The sequence below is a fragment of the Clarias gariepinus genome, chromosome 8 (assembly GCF_024256425.1).
Source record: "Clarias gariepinus isolate MV-2021 ecotype Netherlands chromosome 8, CGAR_prim_01v2, whole genome shotgun sequence".
Lineage (NCBI taxonomy): Eukaryota > Metazoa > Chordata > Actinopteri > Siluriformes > Clariidae > Clarias > Clarias gariepinus.
Window position 1 is genome coordinate 33,180,434 of NC_071107.1, and position 14,242 is coordinate 33,194,675.

At 37.3% G+C, this 14,242-nt stretch overlaps 1 protein-coding gene across 2 annotated transcripts in view; it reads right to left on the minus strand.

The window, feature by feature from the left end:
- Positions 1-3,301: 3,301 nt before the first annotated feature.
- Positions 3,302-14,242, minus strand: part of cdh23 (cadherin-related 23) — a 253,324-nt gene continuing 242,383 nt past the window's right edge. The window contains exons 55-69 of one of the 2 annotated variants that reach the window (XM_053501261.1): positions 13,250-13,444; positions 12,985-13,098; positions 12,108-12,237; positions 10,312-10,578; positions 10,050-10,211; positions 9,606-9,862; positions 9,381-9,478; positions 9,141-9,261; positions 8,241-8,320; positions 8,087-8,127; positions 7,905-7,965; positions 7,516-7,645; positions 6,419-6,541; positions 6,182-6,289; positions 3,302-5,055 (exon numbers count right to left, since the gene is read on the minus strand). In XM_053501261.1, coding sequence (XP_053357236.1) covers positions 4,720-5,055; positions 6,182-6,289; positions 6,419-6,541; positions 7,516-7,645; positions 7,905-7,965; positions 8,087-8,127; positions 8,241-8,320; positions 9,141-9,261; positions 9,381-9,478; positions 9,606-9,862; positions 10,050-10,211; positions 10,312-10,578; positions 12,108-12,237; positions 12,985-13,098; positions 13,250-13,444 — 2,223 coding nt within the window. In that variant the 3' untranslated portion in view covers positions 3,302-4,719. The remainder of the gene's footprint in view (positions 5,056-6,181; positions 6,290-6,418; positions 6,542-7,515; positions 7,646-7,904; positions 7,966-8,086; positions 8,128-8,240; positions 8,321-9,140; positions 9,262-9,380; positions 9,479-9,605; positions 9,863-10,049; positions 10,212-10,311; positions 10,579-12,107; positions 12,238-12,984; positions 13,099-13,249; positions 13,445-14,242) is intronic. The other variant, XM_053501262.1, reaches the window with a different exon arrangement.

Sequence of the window (14,242 nt, forward strand, 5' to 3'; positions counted from 1 at the left end):
CCCAAAACTGCCGACACGGCCTCCAAACTCCCAAGATCTCAACACTTCAATCAACACTAACAAACGTCCTGATGTCAGACACCTAAGCACAGAGGTCTTGTGGAGCCACAGCTCAAGGAGACAGAGCTGTTCTGGGGGTTTTAATGGTGGTTTTAATGTTAATACTTTTAAAGTTATGGTATTTTATAATTTCAATTTAAACTTTAATTCCAATTAAAAATAAACAAATAAAATTAAATGTGTCCAATAATATTTAGAAAGTGTTCAAATACACAAGGCTCATTCCAACACACAAGCATTTTGGACTGGGAACAGGTTCCCTCAGCCAATGTATCCATTTGTCCTAAAGCGGTGGCTTAACCCATCAAGTTTGACACATGTTCCAGTAAGAAGACGGGAAAACAAACACACACACACACACACACACACACACACACACACCACTTGTATTTTTAAGCACATGTGGCTTTTTGTTGTTGGCTTAGAGCTGTATTTGATGGATTGTGAAGTCTTGTTTTTTTTTTCTTAAGAAGGACACAAGCAGGTCCAAACCTTTTTTTTTTTTAAGTCTACATAAAACTACAGCCTCTCAAAACAATAGATTATTATGGAAAGGGTTTTTTTCCCCCCAGAAAAAAAAAAAAGTGAAACATTCATATACCCTAGATTCGTTACATGTAAAGTTAAATATTTCAAGTAGTTTTGGTTTTATTGTAATGTTAATTTATTTTTTTCTTTTAATTAAAAATGTTATTGTAAATCGATATTCATAATGTAGTTAAACAGTAAAAACTAAATCACAGACAGAAATGTGTACTTACACAGTGCTGTGAGGAACTTTTCTTAACACATGACCTTTGAGAAATACCTGTGATTATGATTAAAAACCCATCATGCTGTAATCCTGCCGTTTAATACTACACTGCCGCCTAGTGGACACGCTCTGTTACTGCTGACTTCGCAGAGGCAAAAAACAAACAAACGCACACCCGAAGTTTAGAGTTTTACTGAATAAAAAAAACTAAATATTTCATACAGAGCAGCGAACAAACATTGGCATTATAGTGGATATGAGATTTGCATAAACCTAATTACAATGTCCAGGTTAGGAAATTAAATAAATCCCCCAAAACAGGTAGAGTTGCTTACAACAACGCAGATAGATTAAACAAAATAATAATCAAAACGACTCCTAATAAAGCATCTTTGTCTGTTAGAAAAATATAATATATTTTAATCATAAAACCTGAAGCGTTTGTAAATTGACCAAACGATCCTCCGCCATCTTACCTGCAACCGTTAAAGCGCGTGAGAGCGCGCATGCGTCCAAACAGTTTAATTCACATGCTCTAATTACTGCTAGAGATGAAAATTTCAACTACATGATTAAAATATTAATATACATTATTATCATACAAATTAAGAGTCACTTATACACTTAGTTCTACAGTACTTGCCATGTTTTCTTCAATCACCTCCATTTAAGGATGAAATGGTAAAAACAGTGAAATGAAAGCAAATTACACACCTTTTATGATTATGAATATTATTATATCTATATTAAATAAATACGACGTTTTTATTATCTCCCATAAGCAATATGTTAGAAATGAAAAGAAATTTTACATCCAGCCAAAGACCTGACAACAAGAAACAACAGGCAGGGGCAGCAGTATTATTGGGATTATGTGGGATTATTGATCAGAAGGTTCAGGTTCAAACCCCTCCACCACCAAGTTACCACTGTTGGACCCTTAACCCTCAAGTACTTAAATGTATAATAAGATTAAAATGGAGTTAAGGGTGTCTACCAAACGTAAAAACAGATTTAAAGCCAATTTGATCACATTTGTAATATTGATTTCCTGACCATCAGACCTCAGATGTATTTCTGACATTTATTTTTTACTTATTCCTAATTGAAAAGTCATACCTGTAATATTCCCGGTGATATGCATGAATCAATTTCATTATGGTTTTCTTATAAAAGCACTCATTACATACAGTAAATAATTTGCACAAGAAGGCATTACAACACCTTTTCTGTCTGAATGTGAATAACTACACGAGCACTAAGTCTTTTCATCCCTAAAACTCATCTTTCTGCTGAAGTAGATCATCTCACCTGGATGCTGTAAAATCATTAAGACTGTTGTGCGCTCATTTTAGAACTTGCTCCTCTGCCTCCTCTCCATGTTGTTTCTCATGTCATCTCAGGGAGCTTCAGCACTGTTGACTGACTGTTCATTGCAAGGAGGAAACCTACATTTATCCACCCATCTAAGAACCTTTGTAGTCCACCTAGGGACTGTGGAGGCCAAAAATGACTATTGTATTTACTCCCATTTTTACGACTGCAGTAGGACCTCCGGTCAGCATTTGTACACTATGAGCAATTTGGAAATGCCATTTAGCCCAATCTGCATGTCTTTGGACTGTGAAAGGAAACCCATTAAGCACAGGGAGAACATGCAAACTCCGTGCTCACAGACCCCAAGGCGCGAATAACGGTAAACCTGGACCCTTGAGGTACATACCCACTTGCCACCATAAACCTACATACGGATTCCTATTTCTGATTTTTGTCAGTGCTGTTTATGAAAAATGCTATACAGAGGAAAAAAACCTTGAGGAATTAAGAAGTAAATAGCGGTGAAAATGATGCAGCACAATGTAAAATAGGATCTTTCACTCATACCACATACTGTATCACTTCTACCACTGATGCATTAACACACTGATTCTATCTGACTATCTTTTCTGCTCTAAATGAATCACCTAGAATTTTGCACCCAAACAGGAGTCAGAGCACTGGGTGGCAGTAGAGTTATCTTTAAATGAGTCTGCTGATGAGAATATAACAGGAATGAACATCAGGGATAAAGATATGGTATCAAAAAAATCTGAAGTTTCAAGCACCTTTCTGCTCTGCAATTAGAATTACTGAATATCAAACACAAACATTTAAGCCTGCAATAAAGTCAGCAATCAGTTAATAATATAATAAGAGAAACATGCTTCCCTTTCTCACAGAGTATTTAATAGTCAATATTAAATTAAACATATCTTCCTTTTCTTTTACATTTCATTTTTTAAATCCGTTTCTGCAAAGTCTGAGTTGAGCCCTTAGAAAAGGCCCTTAAGGTAATCGAGCAGACAGGAGACGTCGCTCCGTACAGTAATATCCTGTGCATCTATACCAATATGGACTTCTAACGCTTATTATTCTCAGACTTTTATTACACTCATGACTGCTTTGACCCGTTTTCCCCGCCATCCCAGTGACCAGAGGAGAAGAAAAAACGCTGCATATTTCTTTTATTGATCATCTGACAGCAATGTCCCGTCTAGCACCTCTGAGCTGGTGACACAACACAGAAAAGACAAAAAAATAACATCTTACAAAAAAAAAAAAAAGAATATAAAAAAAATAAGGTCTGACACATAACACACATGAAAGGTGGGGTGGGAAATAACTCAGATATAGAAAATAAAATTCAGCTGATATACATATTTTCAACTCAGCTTTTGTTTTTTCAAAAAATATCTTTTTTATTATTTTATATTTTTTATATATCAAACTCAAAAGAAAATAAATACTTATTTAAATTAAAATATTTTCCCCCTTTTGCTCTTTTTTAAGAGGCAGTGTTACAAAATAATTTTGATATTAAATAAAACTTTTCATCTTTTTCTTTTTTTACACAGTTTTTGTGTGAAAAAAAAAATCAAATGCACATAAAATTTTTACTGCTGTTCTTTTTTCACAACGTCTGTCACGGTTCAAGCAAGTCACAGAATTTATTCATGGACGTCCTGACGGTACTGAAGTGTTCAGGCCTCCGGACTCTCCATTAGACCAAGAAAGAGGTGATTTCTTGTTTTTCTTTTCTTTTTTTTTTATTCTTTTTACCTCATTTTGCTCCAAGTCTTCATATCCACACGATATCTTACAGGGGAAGACAGCTGATTTAAGAATTAGAAATCATTGTGTCCAGCTGTTGTAGTTGTTTATTGTTTTCTCCCCAATGGGAATAAAGGAATAAATATTTTCAAATATCAAATACCCCAAACACACATAAAAAAAATTTAACCTAGAGTTCCTATTTCGGCCTTTCGCTGATTTGAGAGGGTCATACGTCCCTTTATAACCTGTGAGTTTGTGAGTGTGTTTCATCAGCAGCGTCGAGCATCTCCGTACTTTTGTCCTGAAAAATTATGTCCTTCAACCAAAAATCTTCAAAAACACAGCCTTAATCTGTGGCCATAGAGTAAAAAAAGATCCTGAAAAATCTGATCACATAATAAATAAATAAATAAATAAATAAATAAAAGACATGTAAAAATAGGGGCAAAAAGAAAATAAGTTAAAGCAATTCAAAAAAAATATTTTTGTATTGTACCCTTTTTGTGTGTGTATGTATGTGCGTCTCTTAATAAAAAATTAAATCTTCGGTCACTTTGCTTGTCCTTAATGTGTTTCTACTAATCAATCAATCAATCAATCAAGCAAGCAAAAAAAAAAGAAATTTCCTGAGGCTCGACTTTCCAACTGTCAATTCCGTACAGTTCCCACCTCCCCTGCTCTGAACACACTCATGAGTCTCACTTATGGCCCTCTGATGCTCACACAGAGTCTTCTTTAAGGAGATGCAATGAAGAGGGTCAAGAAGCGTTCTTTTTCAGCTTTTCCTCTCAGACCAGCGAGGCCTCGGCTAGTCAGAGCTCAGTGATTTCCAGTGGGCTCTCTGAAAGTGAGTTTCCGGCCTTGTTGCGGTGCATTGGTGTGGATTTGGCTGACTCGGTGCGAGCATTCCTCTCGGCGTACAGCGTGCCATCTGCGTGCAGCGCCTCCAGAGAGCGTGCCAGTGCCCGCTGGTCATCTTCCGGCAAGCTGTTGAGGTCAGAGGTCAGTAGTGTGCCTGTGCTCCCATGGACCACATGGACTCCGTCTGGGCCACGCAGCTCCACAGGGTGCTTGTGTTTAAATCGCAGTGTTCCTCGTCCGCCGATGCTCATTCGCTCATCGTCATCATCAAGGTCGCTCTGGACAAGCTAGAGAAGGTGGATGGATTGGGCGGAGCAAAACAAACAAACAGAAGAAGGTAAGACTGAGCTTTTTTTTAAAAAAAATTCTTAATTAGCATTAGAATATTAGAATCGTTTATAAATTAGATCAGGTGAGACAGCAATGCAGTGATCCTCTAGAACAGTGGAATAAAAGTGAGGATTTAGTGGAAAATTGCCTTGACCTATGTAAGGCTATCTTGGTGAGAGGGAAGGAAGAGGCTACAAACCTACAAAGCAAAAAGATAAAGTTTGGTAGAGTTAAATTAAAGCATAAGTATTACAGGAAATGTTAAAATGATTAAAAAAAGAAAGAATAAGCATATGCACAGCAACAAGGGGAAGTGTGTGGGCTGCAAACAGGAAATCCAACAAACAAGGAAATAAACGATGCTACATACGTGGGGGGAAAAGAAAATAGTTCGATTAGGAAAAAGTTTGCATATTCGTATTTCTTTACTATTTTTAGATCACACACAAAAAGGAAGTGGTTAAATACCTGTAGGCAATAAGTGGAAAAATGAGCGTTTTTTCTAGTAAAGTGAAGAGTGCCGTTGGTGTTTAATTACAGTAAAATAAAAAAAAAAGAGAGAAAATATCCAGATAATTTTGAGAGGTTTAAAGGTAAAGAAATAAATCAAGTTACATTAGACAGATAATCACATTAGACAGAGGATATAACAGGCAATAAAAAGATTGATCTGGAGAGCAAAGTAAGATAACCACACAGCCAATTAGTTCAGGACATATAATTGTAAAATATTGTGAATGTGAATTTAGAAATTCTCCAGTTAGAGGTCACATATCTGGGAAACAAGAGGGACAGAAATAAAGTTACATAGATACACATATAGGCAGGTCAACAGGTTGAGCTAGCGCCCACTAGTGCAGTGGAGTGAGAAGTGGACACACTCTAGTCTTTGCTGATAATGACGACAACAGCTCATTATTAGAATTAGATTTAATAACACATCAATATTAAAAGACTTATTGTTAGTGTGTGTCCAGAAAATTGAATCAGAGCTACAGTGAGGGTTTGCCACAGACAGGTTTGTGAAAGAGAGAGCGCACTAGGCAGTGGTAAGGGAGAAAAGGATCCAGCTTTATCTCCCACCTCTGTGATGGATGATTGGTCTTGGCTGGTCGACTTGGTGACCATACGTGCGGCAAAGAGCTTTTTGAGTCTCAGATAATCATCCAGTACCACTTTGAGCAACGAGCCCTGATCAAAAAGTGGGATCAGTCATGTCATGTTAAAATATTGCTTTGATATCAGGAATCCGAGATTGTGATTTATCTCTGTGGCTATGAACATGTCTGTTACTATGGGTACATAAGATTCTGAACTCACCTTAATGGGTCCCTCTCGCATGATTTGTCCCAGCTTGGCAATGTTATCATACTCCTGTATGGCGGCTCTGAGGTAGCGATCGTCCTCTGGTTTAGAGGCCTGAGGCTCACGGCCAAAAGTACCCTAGAAATCGAGCATAATCAATATGTTTTGTTGTGTGATTTTTGTTATTGATTAAGATTGGTGATGTGGTGTCATACCAAATTATGCTATAATTTTATACCTTAAATATTATAACCAAATACTTTTAGCAGAAGCTGGGGAAAGTGACCTGTTTTAAAAATTGAAATTGCAACAAATGTCAACCACATGCTTCGAAACATTCTCAAGACACATGCACATCCGGATGAGAGCTTTCTGAATTGACTTATGTTTCTCTTGCTCCATTTTTGGGTTTTATATATATCAGGCTACCAGAAAGTAGGGAAAATTTTAGATAAAGCATATAACAAAATGTCTTGTTACTTACAGATCGCTGATCCCAACTTTAAGACCACCAGTATACAGACAACTAACTATTTTAATCTGCAGTGCAAGCTACTTTTTACAATATACAGTATTTTGTAAAGAAATATATGATTTGGGGTTCAATAAAGGGGAATACTGACAATTGTATAGATTTTTGATATGGTATAAACTTTCTAAAGATCATTGGGAGAAGAAAAACTCACTCTTCATTTTCTTTATTCTAAAATTGCAATATTGATTGATGAGGTTACTTTAAACCTCCACTGCTGTACAAAGTATCAATGTATGGTAAAACTCCTTTAAAGTAACTAATTTGAATGTTCCTAATGTCCTTTTTTGAGTATTTTCTTGTACAGTATACTACTAGTATAATATTTTTCTTGATAAATTAAAAGTCCTTTTTTCAGTCTGTCCCATGCTATTTGCAGATTCAGCCTTTACCCTACATGACCAGTGGCCTGGTTTTTTTTTTTGGCAGAAATGCCAACTTTGTTTACTGTAGAGAAGTGAAAATAAGGAACTGAAAATAATAGTGTGCGTCTGTTAAAGAGGGCTTAGATTTACAAATGACCAAACATAGTGATGGTAGAGTGTGAACCAGACGTGCACGTAAGCGTGGTGAGACTGACGTGAGTCCGAGCGGGGCTGTTCCACAGATCTGTGATGTCACTCAGATCTTCAGGCAGGTCGTCTTCGTGCTCAGCCTGAGCGGCTAACTCTAGGTTTCTGCAGAACGGGTCCAGCCATACAGGATTGGCTCTACACACAAAAACACACACACACTGAATCATGCAAATGTAAAATTTTACTCTCTCTCACATGCAAGTTTGTTTATTTTGGTGTGTTCATAGAAACAGTGAATAGAGTCAAAGTGTAAAACATGCTTTTACTACTCATCTGATAGCACTGGTGTTATTTGTGTCAATACGGTCTGATGAATAAGTAAACTAATTTGCAAAATGTTATAAAAAGAACGAGGCCTTTGTGCTTATCAAGTCTAACAGCTTGTCTCTCTCACCCCTCAAACGAATACTTGTTGGTGTTGGGCATATCTAGGATGTCCATTAGTCCCTGGTTGCCTGGACAGATTATAGAACAAATACGGCTTGTTAAATGCAAAACATACACACACAAACACACAGATGCTCACAGACTTATCTAAAAAGTCACAGTTGTTCAGGAACTTTGTAGGAACTTCACCTGTAGAACCAGCAACGATGGCTTTCAGCTTCCTTTTGTGTCTATGCAAAAACAACAACAACAACAACAATAATAATAATAATAATAATATGCTAACAAGTTATGTTTAATTTTTTTATGTTTTAAAAGAGAGTAAGATTTGAAAATAACTTACACTGTTCTGTAATACCAATTCATGAAGATAAACAACATGGCAGCCAAAAACAGGAGCACGGCCAGAATAATTATAGCCATCTACACAGAGAGAGACAGAGGAGTGAGACTTTACACTTTGTTTAAAGGAAAAAAAACAAAAACAAGTGTTGACAGATGATAGTCAGAAAAAGGTAGCATTATAACATATTATTTTTTATTTTTCAATAGTCTGATTTATTATTTAATATTTTGGGTTGATATTATTTTAACCCCATTTCTGCATATGTATGCTGACTATAATAACTTAATAAATCAGAGGGAGGACAGTTTTCATCCATTTATTTTCTATACAGCTTATTCTGTACAGGGTCACAGGAGGCCTGAAGCCTATTCCAGGAGACAGGGTTCCAGTCCATCACAGGGCACACATGGACAACCCTGCATGTCTTTGGACTGTGAGAGGAAGTCATAGTACCTGGAGGAAACCCGCCATGCACATGGAGAACATGCAAACTCCATGCACACAGACCCGAGGAGGGAGAGGAACATTAAAAGTCATTGCATTCTGATAGACATTTACGTATATCAAATAAAATAAATAAATAAATAAATAAATAAATGCCATTTAAAAAAATGTTTCTCACTTGCTGTGTGTCCTGTGACATTATCCATAAATGTTTAACAAATTCATACAGTTTGTAAACCACATTTTCTTGCTATATTTTTAAACGCTATTGAGGGATATGAGTTATTTCAGTTATTTCAACATTTTTTTCCACATTTATAATTTCTGCTTTAATGACTTATTTCTCTTTTAATTTGCATTCTTGCATACTTAATCGGCCGCAGATTTTACCTTTACAGGTCCATGTAACAGTTACCCAGATGATTTCTTTGCTCTAACATCATGGACACTGACCTGAAGTGTAGTGAGGTCATCAGGGGCTCGTCCACTCACAGCAGGCTGGACATCCAGGACGTTGTAATTCCTGAACAGGTTTCTTAGCTGTTCTTTATTCTCGTCGATCATCTGAATAACCCTGTCGGTGTGACGGTCAACCACGTAAATCAGTAAGATTTTTAGTCTTAAGTCTGTGTACACTAACAGATTAACCACTGATTTTTAAAGAAAGAACAGATAATAGAGTGATATTCTGACCTCTCTACATCCAGGATGCGGTTGGTCTGTTTGTTAACGACGTGAATCAGTACATCGGTTTGAGCAAAGTTCACTCTGCCTTTTTTATCCACATGGAACTGAGAAAGAGAAAAGAAATATAGATTTTAAACCTGTTGAAGGGGCTGTTACAGGAACTTCATAACAGATGTATTTTAGGTTTATGTTATACCACCTAACCATAAATTAATGTCTACACACACACACCTGTACATCATCCATGTTGACTATGGCTCCTGTGATGTTCGAGAGCAGGTTAATGAACTCCTCTTGGAAGAGCCAGACACGTTCAGGGATCTCATTGATGATGAGCTTCACTCTCTGGTCGTCTCTCAGAATGTAGATGCCCACCAGTGCCACGTCGCTATGCCCTGCCAGGTCGCGTGCCAACACTTCCACCACAAAATAGCCCGGGTCGTAGGCAGTGAACAGGTCGAACGTTTTGATCATACCATCCATCTCCCCTGAAAACAGTGGAAAGCAGACACAAGGAAGAGAGAGAAGAGAGTGCTGAACAGTACGGAAGTAAAGAATGAAACTTTATGAGCACATCAGAAAGTGTTTTGTTTCTTACACCATGTGGGATGGCATATCACCATGGCATATTACTAATCAAATAAATTATAACAGCAATAAGACAGTGGTCCACACCAATGATGAAGACGTTTCCGATGTCCTCTGACTCGTTCGACTGCAGTTTGATGTAGCGAATGGACAGAATGTGATAAAGCACAAGGCTGTTGTTGCCGATGTCATTATCGACGGCTTGAACCCGAATCAGATCTGAACCAACTTTAGCGTCTGCTGCTACACCTGCAGAGAGACAGAGAGCAGATAAAAACATTACAGGTATCAATCTTACACCTGACCCCTGCTGTAAGCCACGCCCACAGTCTCGTCTGCACTCCTGTACCTGCAGTATACTCCAGCTTGGTGAACCTCGGCGGCTGATCGTTAATGTCTTCAAGGTAGATCCTGACTTCCTGTAGAGTCGGGTCACGGCTCGGATCAAGTGCCGCACGGTTTCGCTGTGACCTTTGACCTCTCGGTGGCGTCCAGTTTCTGTTACTGGAGGCTTTGACGATGATGGAGTAGACTGGGATTTCCTCCCGGTCCAGGTCCTTTTTCACTCGCAAAACTCCAGCCACACTCAATCCAAAGTTCCCATCAGTGTCGCCACCTAGAGATCAGCAAAGGGACTACAACTTATATCATATCGCTTGGCATAATTTTTCTAATAGACATGAACGAATATGTTTGTAGGTTTGTACTTTTAAAGCCTTATAACCCTTTGTATCATAATCTCCTGACTTGTGCCTGTGCTCATCTATGCAAAGAGACCACAGCTGGTCACAATTGAAGTCAAGTGGCTTTGTGTGCTATTGAAAATGTGTTTAGCTCCACCTGACTGAGTTTATAAGTCATTTTTGACTGACCCTTTTCCAAAAAGTTATCCTGTGTTTATTTATTTATTTATTTATTTATTATATAATATATTCACTTTGATCTTAAAGGTTGTATCAGTATGTGGCGATCTAGAAAATTAAGATACAGTAGTTCGATGCGGGCTTACCCCCCCCCCCCCCCCATAGTTTAGTATTTTTCCTATCATAACTTATCCTGAAGTGCTTTATTTCTTTAATGCCACAACATTTGAACTTATGAACCCTCTGGGAAACATGTTAGCTCCTGTTTGTCCAGCTCATACAGGAGGAATTTCTCTGTCACATGACCTGCCCAGCTTTTTACACTCTCACCTGTGCACACACACACACACACACACACACACGCACACACACACACACACACACCTGTCGTCAGGATTGAGAATCCCCGAGAAACAGGGATTTTGTGCATCAATGTTCAAAAACATTTCTTTTTAGGAACAAGTGCTTATGCAAGCTGATTCTGCAAATTAAACAAGAACGAACTCAGTTCCTTTCCGAAAATGAGTCAGACTTCAATTTTCAGAAGTCACACAATAGCAAACGCGTCACTTATTGGCCAACTGTTCGTAACACTGATGACAAACTATCCTGCTAGTGCGTTTGGGGAACTGCGTGCGTTGAGAATAACTGCTGATGTTAGGAACAAATATTTTTATTCTTTCTTGTGGCTTAGAAGTTTAGTATTACGCATTAATGTTCTTTTATATATAACTAAATGAGAAATTATCTAATTTAGAACTATAAGCATACACATACTTTTAGAGACTTATATTTTTTTAAAATATTTTTGGGAAAATATATAAATAATAATTGAAATAAACTGAAGCAAAGCCTGAACTAAAATGCTTGCTCTCACATATTAAGGACATTTTACATAGTCTAACCCCTTTATTATTTTTAGAAGGAGTATCTAGTGTTAGCACTTTGTAGCTGTAGGTACTGTAAAGCTGTAATTTAAATAACAATAAAGACCAAAACAGTACAAAAAGTGTACATTTTATCAACATTTTTACTTCAGGTTTCACAATTTGTAAAAGATTAAGGAAGTAATCACACTTTATGCAAATTCATTATAATTTCCCATGATTTGAATGCGTCATTTTATTTTATTTTTTATGTTTAATTTATTCCATATCAATATTATTCACACTAATATTTTCAGATGCTGGATGATAGCTAAACTATGCTTTGTTATGCTGTCTTGTTGCCACAGGGTACTTTATAACTATATATATTGTTTAATTGATAAATGCGTCCAAACCTGCAATAAAATAGTAAACCACAGCATTGGAGCCTTCATCTGCATCCACCGCTCCTGTAACATTGCCCACCACTGTGGCAGAGGGGGAGTGCTCGGGAACAGATAGAGACTGATACAAAAGACCGCCTCTCTGAGAAAAAGAGAAGACGAATATGAGTTGATGATGAAGAGAGAGACAAAATAAGATATATAGGCCGTTCGAGTCAAACCGGCACCTTTGATTGAGACAAAAAACTAACTTCTCTATCATCTCATACATTAATTCACTTTTCTCAATGCTTCACTAGTGCTTGGATACCATCAAGGTAGAACGTTTTTTCAGTACGCCGGAACCATGATCGGACTGTCCACTTCACGTCTGAAACATTGGCCCCCCAGGAACTCCTTTATTACCCAAACATGTGGAAATGGCTCGGAGTGAGGTAAATGATTGTGTGTTCAGTTCCCACTGACAGATATGTCTCTCCTGCAAATTGGCGACAACGCTTTTCAAGGATAAGGTGGTCCACTCTGTTAATGTTTACAGGAAAGACTGCAGTGGGCACCTGATTTGGGATCATCATTCACAGATGTACAGCTTCCTTTAAAACTTTTGCACCATTCGAATGTTTCTCATTGCCGTACTGTGCTTAAAGTCTCCTGTAAATGTCAATCATTTCATCACATGCATTTCACCAGAAATTTTATCCCAAATCCTGGTTTCACTTGAACGCCACACATGAATACATTTTATACCCACGTTTAAGCCAAAACAATTTACAGTAAAAAATACAGTATTATTTAAATCGACACGCATTTGATGATAAATAATATTGCTGGCTAAGCGGTAAACAGAACATAAGGGTGAAGCTTTTAGACTAAAGAAACATTCACTGACCGGTGGTTTGAGAAACACAGGCTCGTTGTCATCGATATCAGAAAGAGCCACCTGAAGAGGCTGAGTTGTCTCATACGGGACGGGCTGCCCAAGGTCATAAGCTACTACAATCAACTACACACACACACACACACACACACACACACACACACACAAACATACAAATATTGTATACTGTATATACAGTACTGTATTAGAAAACTATGCAGGAAAAGACTATTCAAATGGTATTTTGTGCCATGTTAAGATATAAAAGAAATCTCACACTGTAGAGAGCCTGCTTCTCTCTGTCCAGTTTGACGGCAGTGGTGATAACGCCGGTAATGGCGTCAATGCGGAAATTCTCCCAGTCTCGGTTCCCCGCTCCGGTCTGCAGGAAACTATAACGCACCTCTCCATTCACACCTTCGTCCTCATCTGTCGCAAAAACTTCATACACCACCAGGCCCGGCGGCTGCTCCTATAAAAAACACGCACAGGTTTTCATACTTCAGGACACACCAGAATACTGTGTTTACAGCGCTGATGTTGCAGGTTTAGTGTAAATGGCATTAAAACCTTATGCTCTGATTGACAGCTGTTAAGTTTATAGCTTAATACAGTATGCTGTTTTCCTCCATATTTAGAGTAAAAATGCACCACATATGACTAATATCCAATAGATTAAAATTTGTGCTTTAATTCAACAAAGTAACAGTGCAAAAATAGAATGACAATAGAATAGAAATCACATATCTGAATATTAAGCCTAATTTTAAAACATTTTAGGTTTTAAGAATAAAATGTCAAGAATTTCCTTCAAGAAATAAATTTAAAAAGTTTAAAACTAGCAAAATTATCTTCCATTAAGACAAGAAATTTATTCTAAAAAAATTCCTCTTAAAATCCAATATTTGCTTTGTAGTAATTGTAAGAATTGTAGATTAGTTGGCTAGATTTAAGATATTTTCACTTTGCACTTTGGAAGGAGTCTCCAGTTACAGTGTTATTTTCAACTGTCAGAAGGTAAAAGAAAGCTGGGAAGGGAGGGTCTTCAGTTCATACGAGTTTGCATATTGAACATTTCTGTGGAATACAATATATAAAAAGCAAAATAAATTATAAAAATAATAAGCTTTCAGGTAGAAACAATCATCCTGCCATTTTACTACCACAGAATTTCCCGAGGTGTTTTATCTCTTACTTATATTAGATAAAAGATATAGCTACAATTATTTGAGAAATGTTAAACTACAATGGATCTATTGTATGATTTTAA